Source organism: Microcaecilia unicolor, chromosome 4 (assembly GCF_901765095.1).
Source record: "Microcaecilia unicolor chromosome 4, aMicUni1.1, whole genome shotgun sequence".
Taxonomy (NCBI): domain Eukaryota; kingdom Metazoa; phylum Chordata; class Amphibia; order Gymnophiona; family Siphonopidae; genus Microcaecilia; species Microcaecilia unicolor.
In genome coordinates, this window is record NC_044034.1 from 212344536 (window position 1) to 212359897 (window position 15362).

The 15362-nt window shown below is 44.7% G+C and overlaps 1 protein-coding gene across 2 annotated transcripts in view; it reads right to left on the minus strand.

The window, feature by feature from the left end:
• The window catches only part of ANO9 (anoctamin 9), a 215514-nt gene that overhangs the window by 129350 nt on the left and 70802 nt on the right, over positions 1 to 15362 (minus strand). For both annotated transcript variants that reach the window (XM_030201205.1, XM_030201206.1), the window contains exon 2: positions 4309 to 4377. In XM_030201205.1, the coding sequence (XP_030057065.1) occupies positions 4309 to 4377 (69 nt within the window). The remainder of the gene's footprint in view (positions 1 to 4308; positions 4378 to 15362) is intronic.

The window sequence follows — 15362 nt, forward strand, 5'->3', positions numbered from 1 at the left end:
ATTGAGGCCGTCCGGTAGCCCTCCCTTTGCCACCCATTCATTAAATACCTTGGTCAGTGTGGGGACAATTTGATCGCCCATCAATTTATAGAATTCAGGTTTGAAGCCATCTGCCCCGGGTGTCTTTCCTAATCTACTTTGGCTGATTGCCCAAGTCACTTCGTCACAATTTATAGGGTCATTCAAATATTGAATCTCTGCTTGTGTTAACAGGGGGGGCTTCTATATTTTGTAAATACATATCGCTTTGCAGGCCCTGGCTGCCTCATGCTCTATAAAGTTGTTTAAAATAACTATGAAAGGCTTCCCTTATCTCCCCATCTTTATGTTGTAACTTCCCATCCTTATCTTTAACAGCCACTATATGCCTAGAAACATACTGTGAGGCTATTACTTTAGCTAGCAGTTTACCCCCCTTACTGCCATGTTTATACAGCTGGAACCGATAATACACCTGTGATTTTACCGCCCTCTCGTGTATCAGGGAGTTTACCGCTGCTTGAACCAACATCAACTCTTTTCGCACCCCAGGGGACGGAGTCTTACCATATTGTTTTCTCAAACCTATTAATTGCTTTTCCAAGCGCAGTAGTTCTCGATCTCGAGCTTTTTTATAGTGGCTGACGTAGCTAATAATCTCCCCTCTTAGGACCGCCTTCGCTGCTTCCCAGAATATCGACGAGTCTCCCACTGACCCTTCATTGAGATGTCTGTATTCTTCCCATTTAGCAATAAGGAATTCCCGAAATTTAGAATCTTTATAAAGATAACTGGGAAACGCCCAACCCTTATTTTTTGCATAGTATTATCTCCCACTTGCCAAGTCATCCAAACTGCGGCGTGATCTGAGATCACACAGGGGCCAATAACAGCGTCAGTAATGTCTGTAAAAGTCTGACGTGATATCAGCAAATAATCAATCCTTGACTGGGTTTGATGGGCCCTAGACAGGTGAGTATATTCCCTTTCTGTCGGATGTAATGTACGCCAAACATCTATAAGGTCTAATGTATCACACATATCGGGCAGTCCTCTAGTGCTGATTGCCCCTTTTTTCAGATGTGGATGGGATCTATCAATCTGCGGGTCCCACGTCATATTAAAATCACCCCCCAGCGTCATAAGGAGTGGTGCCATCTTAGTGAGGGTCTGGAGTACTCGTTTATAAAATTTAAGGTCTAGTGTGTTTGGGGCATATATGCTACCTAAAATTATCTGCCACCTAGCAATGGTAACATTACAGAAAATAAAGCGCCCTTCTGGAGCTTTATGCACATTTTGAATTTGTGACGCCACCCCTTTCCATAGCTACTCCTCCTTTATTGCCCACCGCAGATGAAGCTATACAGTCTCCCACCCACCATTTAGCTAACTTTGTGTGTTCCTGATCACTGAGATGTGTCTCCTGCAAAAGGGCCACATCAGCTCCTATTCTTTGGAGGTACTGCAGGATTTTAGATCTTTTAATAGGTGAATGTATACCTCCCACGTTCCATGTTACTAGCTTAATCATCTTTCTTAAGAGAAGCAGTCAAGATCAACCAATAGTGAGTCATACTAATTGAGAGGTGCCATCCCAGCCTTAGGCACCCCCCTTTCTTACCAAGCATCAGTTTTATTGGCAAAAATAAAGAATGCAGTATGAAATATACCAGTCACATTCAGCCCCATCATCCACACACATTCCATTTGTCCTCGCAGTTTTCCTTTGTTTTCCTTCCTTTCCTTTAAACCTTCCCCTAATCCCCTCCCCCTTCCTCTCCCCCTCCCCCTTTTGCTTTCCCTTCTATACCCGCCCGACATGTGCTTCCCCTTAGGAAACCGTCACTTTTTAACGCTTACCCATCTACTCCTCTATCATACAGCTCTACATTCCCCTACACTCCCCAGTGTCCCTTTATCTCCCCATATCTACAATTAAACTCTCTAGATTCCTTGCCTCCTTTCATTCTGCAGGATCTCCACCATAACATACTTTATTCTATACGTCTGGAATCCCCATCAATAACTCACCCACAGTGCTCCCAAAACAGAATTCTTAACAGTGTCCATAACATAAGTGAACGTCCATCAGTAACTTTAAAGATTTCTTCCTTGTTCCGGTAACTGTTCAAGTTATCCTTAACTTGTTCTTCCCCAGCTCACAAGCTGTGCTGCCTGAAGTGTAACCCTTTTAAGGAGTATTGAGATGAACTCTGTCAGTTCTTTTATAGTTCCTCGCTGGCTCATGCAGGCACTGTATCTGCTGATGTAGATGGCTCTAGCTGTTCCAGTCTGTCCACAAAATCTTTCGCTTCCTTTTGAGACGTAAAGGATCTCATTTTACCCTGATGTGTTATTCTCAAGGTAGCAGGATATTGTAAGGTAAAACGAACTTTCAGATCAAAGAGCTTTGAGCATACTGGTGAAAATGACCTCCTTTTTGCTGCCATTCCCGCAGAATAATCTTGAAAACAGAGAACCTTTTTATTCTCATAAGTCAAGGAATTAGTTGACCGTGCTGCTTGTAATATATGCTGCTTGTGCATGAAATTTAACACCCGACATATTATCACCCATGGTTTAGCATTTTCCGTCTGTCTTACCCCCAGCCGGTGAGCTCGCTCTATTCTTAGAGGACCGAGAGCTGCAGGGAACTCAATGCTTTCCGTCAGCCATTGTTCAAGGAATCTCTCCAATTGCCTCCCCCCCAGGGCTTCAGGCAGTCCCACCAGACGGATATTATTCCGCCTGGAGCGATTCTCCAAATCTTCAAGCTTGGATTCCAGGTCAGACAGTTTTTTTGTGCAAGTCCTGCTGAGTGTTTTCTACTCCCGCCATTCTTTCTTCCACCTCGCTAGTTTTATTCTGGAACGCTACACATTCTTTAGTTAAATCTTCTAATTTAGCGTTTAGCTGTTCCAGCTTTTGATCAAGCTTTTGATCCAGCGGGGCAAGGCGCCGATCTAAAAGTGTTTCCATTACCACTGTCAGCTCGGATGTAATCTCCGCTACCCAAGCAGACGATACAGAGGAAGCTGTATCGGGAGGAGACGCCGCCATCTTGTACTCCGGCGTCTTTCCCCGTTGTCGTTCTTTCTGGGCCGATTTCGTTGCCATGATCGGGGTCCCCGCTGTTCCAACTCACCGGGTACACTTGCACAGTCTTCCTCTATAGTTTTTTGCAATATGGGGGAGATTGATTCTTTTGCAGGCACTAAAAAGAGCAGGCAGGCAGCGGAGAGAAGATCACTCACGTCCTCTCTCCACCATAGCGTCACGTGACCGCCTTATTGATCAATTTTATAGAATCTGAGTATGTCTATTTTGCTTGATACGTGTAGAGAATTTGTTATTATCTGTGTTGTACTATTGATTTATTGTACAGTATTTTTTTTTTTAATTGAACTTCTCATAATCATCCCACAACTGTACTTGGGCTAAGTAAACTGAAATGCTAAAATTACATTATATCCCAGTTTATATTACATGGATAGCTGTAAACTCCTGCTAATCCGGGCAAGAATGTAATGTCATTATAGTTCAATTTTGAAATCGCAAGGTATTTTATCCCTTCAGTGACCTTTGGACCAGTCTGTGGTTGATTATAGTGATCAGGGCCACTGAGAGACTGAGCCAGGCCCAGGGCAAAGCCGCCCCTGGGGCCGCCGCCACCCCTCCCCCAACCACTGTCACCTCCCTCTCCTGCTCCCAGGCTGCCGGCGCTGCAGTCCCCGGTCTCACCTGACTGCCCTCAGCTCCATCGATAGCCCCCCTCTGTCTGCCACCGTGACCATGCCCCCTGCATTCAAATCGGCAGTGCCTCACCTCTATGAAAGAAGCAGATCGCATCCTTTCGGGCCTTCCCTCACTGTGTCCCACCCTTGTCACTTCCTGTTTCTGTGAGGGTGGGGCACAGTGAGGGAGGGCCCGAAGGGAGGCGATCTGCCACCTTCACATGGAGGTGAGGCGCTGCCGATTTGAATGCAGGGGGCCCGGTCACAGTGGCGGACAGAGGGGGGCTATCGATGGAGACGAGGGCGGACAGGTGAGACTGGGGACTGCAGCGCCGACAGCCTGGGAGCAGGAGAAGGAGAGAGACTCCAGCGCTGGGCCCCCCTTGGAGGGGGAATTTTGTCCCCCCTGCCCCCCCCCTCTCGGCAGCCCTGATAGTGATCAGTTTCAAAGTCCTCATCATCATACTGAGGTGGGAAGAGTGAAAAGAAAGTAGGCAGATAAAAGGAAGCTGAGAAGTCAAGCAGAATGGGCAGGAGAGAATAAAATTAGAGAAAGAATTAGAGAAACAAGGAGAAGAGGGTGGAAACTCACAGCTTCTTGAAGCTCTGTTAACAGCAGCAGGTTCTCCCTCCAGGGTGTCAACACATTGCCATCGTTCTCCTGGAAAAGAAAAAAAACATTAGCAGTCTTATTACCCTGCAGAACATGGAAATGAGTTATAAAATGGTGTATCTTCCAGTCATGAAACGATCACAAACCCTATCACTGCCAGAGAAATCTTAAAGGGCAGAATGTATCAGAATAAAAGGTGTTTAAAAAAAAGATCTTTTTATCGATTTCACGTTATGAAAAGTATAGTGGTACACAAAAAATTGGGGAACAGAGGAAGGCTAGACAAACCTCAGGATCATAAGTACATAAGTACATATATAAGTACATAAGTATTGCCATACTGGGAAAGACCAAAGGTCCATCAAGCCCAGCATCCTGTTTCCAACAGTGGCCAATCCAGGTCACAAATACCTGGCAAGATCTCAAAAAAGTACAAAACATTTTATACTGCTTATTCCAGAAATAGTGGATTTTCCCCAAGTCCATTTAATAACGGTCTAAGGACTTTTCCTGTAGGAAGCCGTCCAAACCTTTTTTAAACTCCGCTAAGCTAACTGCCTTTACCACATTCTCTGGCAACAAATTCCAGAGTTTAATTACACGTTGAGTGAAGAAATATTTTCTCCTATTCGTTTTAAATTTACTACATTATAGCTTCATCGTATGCCCCCTAGTCCTAGTTGTCAGGACTTCTGAGATGTCAGGATTGCTGAACATACTTCGATTACTATGAAACCAGCTTCTGATAACTCCCCCCTCCCTCAGGAATCCCTGAGGATGGCAGATGGACCAAATGTTGCCCAGCTGGCTGCTAGCCCTTTTGTTTCTCAACTACCCCTAATTAACACACCTTTGTCCTCTCTGGGCATCTGGGAACAGGGCTCTCTGAGAACAATGAAAGCCAGGCAGAGAGTCTCAAAAACTAGGGACTTCAAAGATTAAAACCTGTGAAAATGCTCACCTTCCTTACATCAAGAAATTAAACTGGAGTTTGCAAAGGAAATAGCTGATAGCAAAGGCTGGAAAGGAAAGAAGTTATTTGATCCTTCTCTGGTCCTGTTAGGTATATAAAAGTCAGAGCACATGGCTCTGCTCCCTTCTTCCTCTTTCTCTACACACCCCCATCTTTCGCCACCAGAGCACATGGCTCTGCTTTTTTCTTTTTCTTTCCCTGCATACCCCCATCTTAAGCCCCAGAGTACCTGGCTCTGCTCCCCTCTTCTCCTTCAGTCCTACCCCAAAGCTCTCTCTCTTTTTTCCTCTGAACACCCCTATCTTTACTTTTCTCTCATTGATTCCCATCTAAACACACCCACAAATACAGCATTGCAATATTTATCTGAACTAAGTGCTATGAGCCTATATATGTAAATACAATATATTTTCTATGTATATCCAAACCCGTGTGGATTGTGGATTGTTGGGAACCCACTGCCTCTACGGACTGGACCCAGGACCATACCTAGACAACTAATGCTGACACTAGTATTTTTGGACAGCGTAAACAGGCGCTTCACATCTACCCGTTCAACTCCACTCATTATTTTATAGACCTCTATCATATCTCCCCTCAGCCGCCTTTTCTCCAAGCTGAAGAGCCCTAGCTATAATTCGGGTTCCTCTTTCCTACATGCATCACTTTGCACTTGCTCACATTAAACGTCATCTGCCTTTTAGACGCCCCAGTCTCTCCAATTTCCTCTGGAGTCTTTCATGAGGTACTTTGTCAAACGCCTTCTGAAAATCCAGATACACTATCCAGCTTATAATTGAAAAAGAAAAACGCCTATATTGCGACCCAAATCGGGAGATAGACGTTTATCTCACAAAAATGAATAAAGCGGTATAATCGAAAGCCGAATTTGGACGTTTTCAACTGCACTCCGTCGCGGATGCGGACAAAGTTGATGGGGGCGTGTCAAAGGCGTGGTGAAGGCGGAACTGGGGCGTGGTTATCAGCCGATCAGAGATAGGCGCCTTTCGCCGATAATGGAAAAAAAATATGCGTTTTTAGCGAGAATTTAGGGCACTTTTCCTGGACCCTGTTTTTCCATGAATAGGGCCCCAAAAAGTGCCCTAAATGACCAGATGACCACTGGAGGGAGTCGGGGATGACCTCCCCTGACTCCCCCAGTGGTCACAAACCCCCTCCCACCACAAAAATATGCCGTTTCACAACTTTTTATGTTCACCCTCAAATGTCATACCCACCTCCCTGGCAGCAGTATGCAGGTCACTGGAGCAGTTATTAGGGGGTGCAGTGGACGTCAGGCAGGTAGACCCAGGCCCATCCCCCCCACCTGTTACACTTGTGCTGGTAAATGGGAGCCCTCCACACCGCCCCCCAAACCCACTGTACCCACATGTAGGTGCCCCCCTTCACCCCTTAGGGCTTTAGTAATGGTGTAGACTTGTGGGTGGTGGGTTTTGAGGGGGATTTGGGGGGCTCAACACCCAAGGGAAGGATGCTATGCACCTGGGAGCTCTTTTACCTTTTTTTTTGTTTTTGTAAAAGTGCCCCCTAGGGTGCCCGGTTGGTGTCCTGGCATGTGAGGGGGACCAGTGCACTACGACTCCTGGCCCCTCCCACGAACAAATGCCTTGGATTTATTCGTTTTTGAGCTGGGCGCTTTCATTTTCCATTATCGCTGAAAAACAAAAACGCCCAGCTCACAAATTGTCGAATAAAACATGGACGTCTATTTTTTCCCAAAATACGGTTCGGTCCGCCCCTTCACGGACCCGTTCTCGGAGATAAACGCCCATGGAGATAGACGTTTTCATTCGATTATGCCCCTCTATATCAACCGGCTCACCTTTATCCACATGTTTGTTCATCCCTTCAAAGAAATGTAGTAGATTGGTGAGGCAAGATTTCCCTTCACTAAATCCATGTTGACTTTCCAGCTTATTTTCGAAAGTGATGGGCGCCCATATTGCAACCCAAATCAGGAGATGGGCACCCATCTCGCAAAGGCGCCCAAATCGGTATAATCAAAAGCCAATTTTGGGCACCTTCAACTGCACTCCGTCGCAGAAACAGCCAAAGTTGATGGGGGCGTGTCGGAGGTGTGGTGAAGGCGGGACTGGGGTGTGGTTATCAGCTGAGGAGAGATGGGCGCCTTCGGCCGATAATCGAAAAAAAGGGTCTTTTTAGCGCAAATTTAGGGCACTTTTTTTCATGAACAAGTCCCAAAAAAGTGCCCTAAATGACCAGAATACCACCAAAGGGAATCGGGGTTGACCACCCCTGACTCCCCCTGTGGTCACTAACCCCCTCCCACCAAAAAAAAAAAGAAGTTGAAAAACATTTTTTTCCAGCCTGTATGTCAGCCTCAAATGTCATACCCAGCTCCCTGACAGCAGTATGCAGGTCCCTGGAGCTGTTGTTAGTGGGTGCAGTGGACTTCAGGCAGGTGGACCCAGGCCCATCCCCCCCTACCTGTTACACTTGTGGTGCTTAATGCTGAGCCCTCCAAAAAACCCCAAAACCCACTGTACCCACATGTAGGTGCCCCCCTTCACACCTTAGGGCTATGGTAATGGTGAAGACATGTGGGCAGTGGGATTGGGGTGGGATTTGGGGGGCTCAGCACACAAGGGAAGGATGCTATGCACCTGGGAGCTCTTTTTTTTTTTTTTTAATTTGTAAAAGTGCCCCCTAGGGTGCCCAGTTGGTGTCCTGGCATGTGAGGGGGACCAGTGCACTACGAATCCTGGCCCCTCCCATGACCCAATACCTTGGATTTATTCGTTTTTGAGATGGGCGCCTTTGGTTTCCATTATCGCTAAAAAACGATAGCACCCAGCTCAAAAACGCCCAAATCCTAGGCATTTGCCCCGCACAACCCGTATTATCGAAAAAAAGATGGGCGCCCATCTTTTTTCGAAAATATGGTTTGTCCCGCCTACGGAGATGGGCGCCCACAGAGATAGGCGCCCATGGAGATGGGCGTTCGCGTTCGATTATGCCCCTCTTTGTCTCATTAATCCATGCTTTTGAATATGCTCTGTAATTTTGTTCTTAATAATAGTCTCTACCATTTTGCCCGGCAGCGACATCAGACTCACCGGTCTATAATTTCCCAGATCTCCTCTGGAACCTTTTTTAAGGATCGGCGTTACGTTGGCCACCCTCCAATCTTCTGGTACCACACTCGATTTTAAGGATAAATTACATATTACTAACAATAGCTCCGCAAGCTCATTTTTCAGTTCTATCAGTACTCTGGGATCAATTAGATTAAAAATGTATTGCTGTGATATGTATAAAACAGTGCACAATAACATAAAATCAATAATCAAGACTTTACATGACACCGTGTTTTGGCACAAAACGTGCCTGCCCCAGGTGTCTGATGATATGGGAATAAGGATAAGATTGTGCTGCTGGGTGGAAATGACGTGGTCTTTAAAAAGACCATGCATGCATAACCGATGCACAGTATGAAAACATTTGTGGCAATACAAAGCCAGATACTCCGACAGATTACAAAGTTTGAGTAAAGTGTTGGTGCTAATCCCCTTTGCTCAGGAAAAGTATAGAGAACTTGAAAAAGCAGAAAAAAAAGAAATGCATTTACAAAACGTAAACAATATAAAGAACCACATAAAGTAGCAAACTTATGCTGATTGAGTATTAGGCTAATTAATGTTGATGTCTGGCTTATTGCAATAGCCATCTAGCGGTGACCAAAGTTTCTGAGAATGGAAATATTACGAATGCGAATAGCATTAACAGCTTCGTATTTACAAACTGCACATATGTGTGATCACCATTCATAGGTATTTAATTTAGTGTTGTCTTTCCAGTGAAAAACTAGCTAATGTGATGCCAAAGCTAGCATGACACTGAATAGCTTGTCCAATTTATCAGGAATGATATCAGGACATGAAGATCTGAGCACAACATTGTTGTAGGAGATGGGTTTAGGGTGTTCTCTAGGAATGATTTCTAGGATTCTGGTCCAGATTCCTTCCCAAAACAAGTGAACATTAGAGCAGTGGAATTGCATATGTGGTAAATCCCTGGGGGATTTACTGCAGGACCAACATTTGGATGGAACAGATTCTGAGGATAGCTTTTCCAGTTTTAAAAATAGGAAGATTGTGTAATAGTGGCAGATACAGTTGGACATGGTGTTTTCGACCAGAAGATTTGCCAATCAATAGCATCGATAGGATATCCTAATACATTTTCCTATGTATTTCTTCTGCTTTAAATTTTGTAGTCACTTCTTTATCGCATCACTGAATATATGTGTAATTTGAAAACATTTAAGTTTTCTTCTGGGTTCCTTCTGACTCTTTCTTGGGTACTAGGAGCGTTCATTGATAGGTCACCAGGAATACCAGGAATTCTTTCCTGTTGAGATCCCTCCTCCCATACCTCTTTGCCAGACTGTCATAGTGATGGTCCTCAGCAGCGAGGCACAGGCTATGGCTCCCTTCAGAGTCCAGTACAAGTGCAACAATGTTGTACTATGACAGTTAGCCTCCCTGGCACCTGTATAAAATCACTACAAAATGGCCTCTGCCAGCGTGATGATCAGGAGCTGGGTCCAGAATCAAACTCATATTTTCTGTGGTGCAATATTGTCACTAGTCCAGTCACTTCTAATGGTTTTTCTCCATTGTCTTATTGAGTCTTACAAAAATGATGCTAGTAAACAGCCTACAAAGCATAAGAATTCTAAGAAAAGCATCAATGATGTCAATTCAAAAATCAGCAAGGAGTCACATCAGTGAGCAGAATCCCAGGAGTCAACTCAGGAAATGCAAAAATGGTATTGCGAGACTCAAAGGTGAAGGGAGGAATGTGTAGAAGCTAATAAGGATGAGGTGGAACTGCTTAACAAATATTTCTGTTCTGTGTTCATAGATGAAGGGCCTGGAGTAGGGTCACAGAAGACAAACACAAATAGGAATGGAAGTGTGGTAGACTGAATGATTTTCAGAGGACTGCGTTCATGAGGACCTAACTAAAGGTGGACAAAGCGATGGGGCTGGATGGATACTGAAGGAACTTAGGGAAGTTATTGTGGCTCCGCTGGCTGATATTTTCAATGCTTCTCTAGAGTCAGGAGTGTCATGGAGGACTGAGGAAGAGCAGAAATGGACCCTTCTCCATAACAGTAGAAGAGAGGAAGAGGTTGAGATCTCATGCATATTCATTGGGGAAATTCTGAAAATCATCTGGGTAGCGGCCCTCGAGGACTGAGGTTGCCTACCCCTGCCTTAACACAAAGGAAGCAATTTGTGTAGCAGAATCAATATAACCCCATATCAGAAATATTCAAATTATCAGCAGGTAGCATCAAATCTCCAGGATAACTTGCCTCGTGTTTCCTAACCTTAGGTGTTGGAATATAATAAGCTTTAGTAATCTGGGGTAATAAGTCTGAACATAGATTCAGTTTTAGAATCTCAGTCTTATACCTAAGCAAAAACTTTAGGCAAAAATTAATCCAACTATAAAAAATGTAAGAAGTGCAAATTTCTACTCTGAGAGATATGTTGAATAGCTTTCATTTTGCAATGAATTGATCATAGAAACATAGAAACATGACGGCAGATAAAGGCCATATGACCCATTCAGTCTGCCCATCCTCTGTAACCCCTAATTCTTCCTGTTCCTAAGCGATCCCACATGCTTATCCCATGCCTTTTTAAATTCTGGAACAGTCCTCAACTCCACCACCTCCACCGGGAGGCCATTCCACGCCTCCACCACCCTTTCTGTGAAATAATACTTCCTTAGATTACTCCTAAGCCTATTCCCTCTTAACTTTGTCATATGCCCCCTCATTCCAGAGCTCTCCTTCATTTGAAAAAGGCTCTCTTCCTGTACATAAATGCCCTTGAGATATTTAAACATCTCTATCATGTCTCCTCTCTCCCTCCTCTCTTCCAGCGTATACATGTTGAGGTTCATAAGCCTGTCCCTATAATTTTTGCATTCAAGACCGCTTACTAATTTCGTAGCCGCCCTCTGGACCGATTCCATCCTGTTTATATCGTTCCATAGGTGCGGTCTCCAGAACTGCACGCAGTACTCCAAATGAGGCCTCACCAGAGACTTATATAACGGCACTATCACCTCCTTTTTCCTGCTGGTAATGCCTCTCTTTATGCACCCAAGCATCCTTCTGGCTCTGGCCATCGCTTTTTCTATCTTTTTCAAAGCTTTAAGGTCGTCCTATCCTTAATAAATACTAACATATTTATTTATTTATTTATAACCATATTTGTACCCCACATTTTCCAAAGTGAATTGGTTCAATGTGGCTTACAGGATTAAAAGATTACATTAACATTTTGGGTGCTTTTGCATTATTATGTCTTGGAGTTAATCATTTCTGGAGTTAGAAGATCATAGGTGGTCTCTTCTGGATAGAATTTTCTAAACAGGTAGGGTTTAAGCAATTTAGACGTTTGTGTAGGTAGCAAGTTTCACCTTTTGGTGCACTGATAGGTGATTCCTGCTGCATGCACTGATTTATAGATGAGTTTCTAGCATTTTGGGTAGTGAAGTGTCAGGTAATTTCTCACCTCTGGTTTTGTTTCTCAGCGGTAAGTTGATCAATATGATCATGTATGCTGGGGCTGCCCCATGGATTATCAGGTGCAGAGTTTGAAAGCGATGCGTGCTTTTATCAGGATCCAGTGCAGGGCTTACAGAAGTGAGATAGCTCTTTCAAACCACAGTTTTCTGAAGATAGTCTTCCAGCTGTATTTTGTGCCGTTTGTAGTTTTTGCAGAACTTTTACCTTGCATCCTCCTTATAAACCGCTGCAGTAATCTATGTGCATGAGTACTGTGGTTTGCACTAGTATGCAAAATGTCTTCTTGAGGAAATAGCTTCTGATTCTCCTTAGTTTCCACATCATTTGAAACATCTTGGATACCACATTTTCAGCTTGTGTTTCAAAAGTTAGTTTTTGATCTATGACGACCCCAACGACCTTCAAGTTTTCTGAGATAGGGTTAGTGGATCCATCAATTGTGAAATTGGGGTAGAAGGTCTGGCTGTATGGGGGTGTTGTAACTAGGAATTATGTTTTGTTGAGCAAAATATGACTTCCATTGCCCCTGCTTCCTTGCTTATAAACCTCCACAGTAGGAGGAGAGGGAAGTCTGTCCTCCTTGGGACTCATCCCCTCCAATTGATGGTGTTCCTTCCTGTCAGAACTTCTCTCAGGCTCTGGCTGCAGAGCACATAACTATCAACAGCTCTTCCTCTTGCCTATATTGTTGAAAAGCAACAAGGTCCAGAAACCACAAAAGAAAAGACACCACAGCTCCTTCAGACAAACACAGATGTTGCCATTTTGCGCTGTCCTTCTCCCTATTCTCCCCAGCCCTGTGGATCCAAGTAGGTAGATTTTAATTGCCACCTAGGTCATGGGATCAAGCACATGCTGTAGTGGTCTGCCTGAGGTGATAATTTACTCTGCATAGGACTGACCAGCTATTCTGAGGAAGATGCCTGTGAATTACAGACAGGCTTGATATGGCTATGAGAATCCCACAAATAAATCTCCAAACTGATCCATCAGTTTTCAAACTATTTTAAGTTGACCCCAAGATTAATAGCTTCTATAAATGTCTATTTTTATCCATAAAAGTAAATATATGGAGAAAGGATACATTCTATAGGTGTGCCACAGTGAGATGGCATTACATTAACAATTCCATGTTAACAGCTTAAAGTATTAACCCGTATGAGCATATTCCCTTTTAGTTACTAGCAGGAAATACAGAACCATCTCAGATGTAGTTACTGAACTTAACATAGTAACAATGAGGGGCATAATCGAACGGCGCCAGCCATCTTCGGGGCCGGTGCCGCAAGGGGGCAGAGCCAAGCATATTATCAAAATACGGTTGGGGCCGGCTAAATCGATCGCCGGGTTTAGAGGAGATGGCCGGCTTCGTTTTTCAGCCATAATGGAAACCGGGCCCGGCCATCTCAAACCTGGTGAAATGCAAGACATTTGGGCATGGGAGGAGCCAGCATTTGTAGTGCACTGGCCCCCCCTGACATGCCAGGACACCAACCGGGCACCCTAGGGGGCACTTCAAAATTAAAAAATAAAAATAGCTCCCAGGTGCATAGCTCCCTTACCTTGGGTGCTGAGCCCTCCAAACCCCACAACTCTACACCATTACTATAGCCCTAAGGGGTGAAGGGGGGCACCTACATGTGGGAGGAATACCGGATGAAACTGAAAGAAGCCAAGAGAGAGATACGTCTGGCGAAGGCGCAAGCGGAAGAACAAATGGCTAGAAATGTACGGAGGGGAGACAAAAACTTCTTCAGGTATATTAGTGAAAGGAGAAAGACTAAAAAGGGGATTGTGAGACTAAAAGATACAGCAAAACGCTATGTAGAAAATGATGAAGAAAAAGCCAATTTGCTAAATAGATACTTTTGTTCTGTTTTTACTGAAGAAAATCCTGGGGAAGGACCGAGAGGGACTGGCAAAAGTACACCTGAGAATGAAGTGGATAGAGCACCGTTCACGGAAGAGAGTGTGTATGAACAACTTGGAAAGCTAAAGGTGGACAAAGCCATGGGGCCGGACGGGATCCACCCCAGAATACTGAGGGAGCTCAGAGAGGTTCTGGCGGGTCCTCTTAAAGAATTGTTTAATAAATCCTTGGAGACGGGAGAGGTTCCGATGGATTGGAGAACGGCGGAGGTGGTCCCTCTTCACAAAAGTGGGGATAGGGAAGAAGCTGGAAACTACAGGCCGGTAAGCCTCACTTCGGTTATTGGAAAAGTAATGGAAGCCATGCTGAAGGAAAGGATAGTGAATTTCCTGGAAGCCAATAAGTTGCAAGATCCGAGACAACATGGTTTCACCAAAGGGAATTCGTGCCAAACGAATCTCATTGAATTCTTTGACTGGGTGACAGGAGAATTAAATCAAGGACGTGCTATGGACGTCATCTACTTAGATTTCAGCAAGGCTTTTGACACGGTTCCCCACAGGAGGCTCTTGAATAAACTAGAAGGGCTGAAGATAGGACCCGAAGTGGTGAACTGGATTAGGAACTGGTTGACGGGCAGACGCCAGAGGGTGGTGGTAAATGGAGTTCGCTCGGAGGAGGGAAAGGTGAGTAGTGGAGTGCCTCAGGGATCGGTGCTGGGGCCAATTCTGTTCAATATATTTGTGAGTGACATTGCCGAAGGGTTACAAGGTAAAGTTTGCCTTTTTGCGGATGACACCAAGATTTGCAACAGAGTGGACACCCGGGAGGGAGTGGAAAACATGAAAAAAGATCTGAAGAAGCTGGAAAAATGGTCTAACGTTTGGCAATTAAAATTCAATGCGAAGAAATGCAAATTGATGCACTTAGGGAGTAGAAATCCAAGGGAGGCGTATGTGTTAGGTGGGGAGAGCCTGATAGACACGGACGGGGAGAGGGATCTTGGGGTGATAGTATCTGAGGACCTGAAGGCGATGAAACAATGTGACAAGGCGGTGGCCGTAGCGAGAAGGTTGCTAGGCTGTATAGAGAGAGGTGTGACCAGCAGAAGAAAGGAGGTTTTAATGCCCCTGTATAAGATGTTGGTGAGGCCCCACCTGGAGTATTGTGTTCAGTTTTGGAGGCCGTACCTTGCGAAGGATGTTAAAATAATGGAAGCGGTACAAAGAAAAGCTATGAGGATGGTATGGGAGTTGCGTTCCAAGACGTATGAAGAGAGACTTGCTGACCTGAACATGTATACTCTGGAGGAAAGGAGGAACAGGGGTGATATGATACAGAAGTTCAAATATTTGAAGGGTATTAATCTGCAAACGAATCTTTTCCGGAGATGGGAAGGCGGTAGAACGAGAGGACATGAAATGAGATTGAAGGGGGGCAGACTCAGGAAAGATGTCAGGAAGTATTTCTTCACAGAGAGGGTGGTGAACGCTTGGAATGCCCTCCTGCGGGAGGTGGTGGAGATGAAAACGGTAACGGAATTCAAACATGCTTGGGATAGGCATAAAGGAATCCTGTGCAGAAGGAATGGATCCACA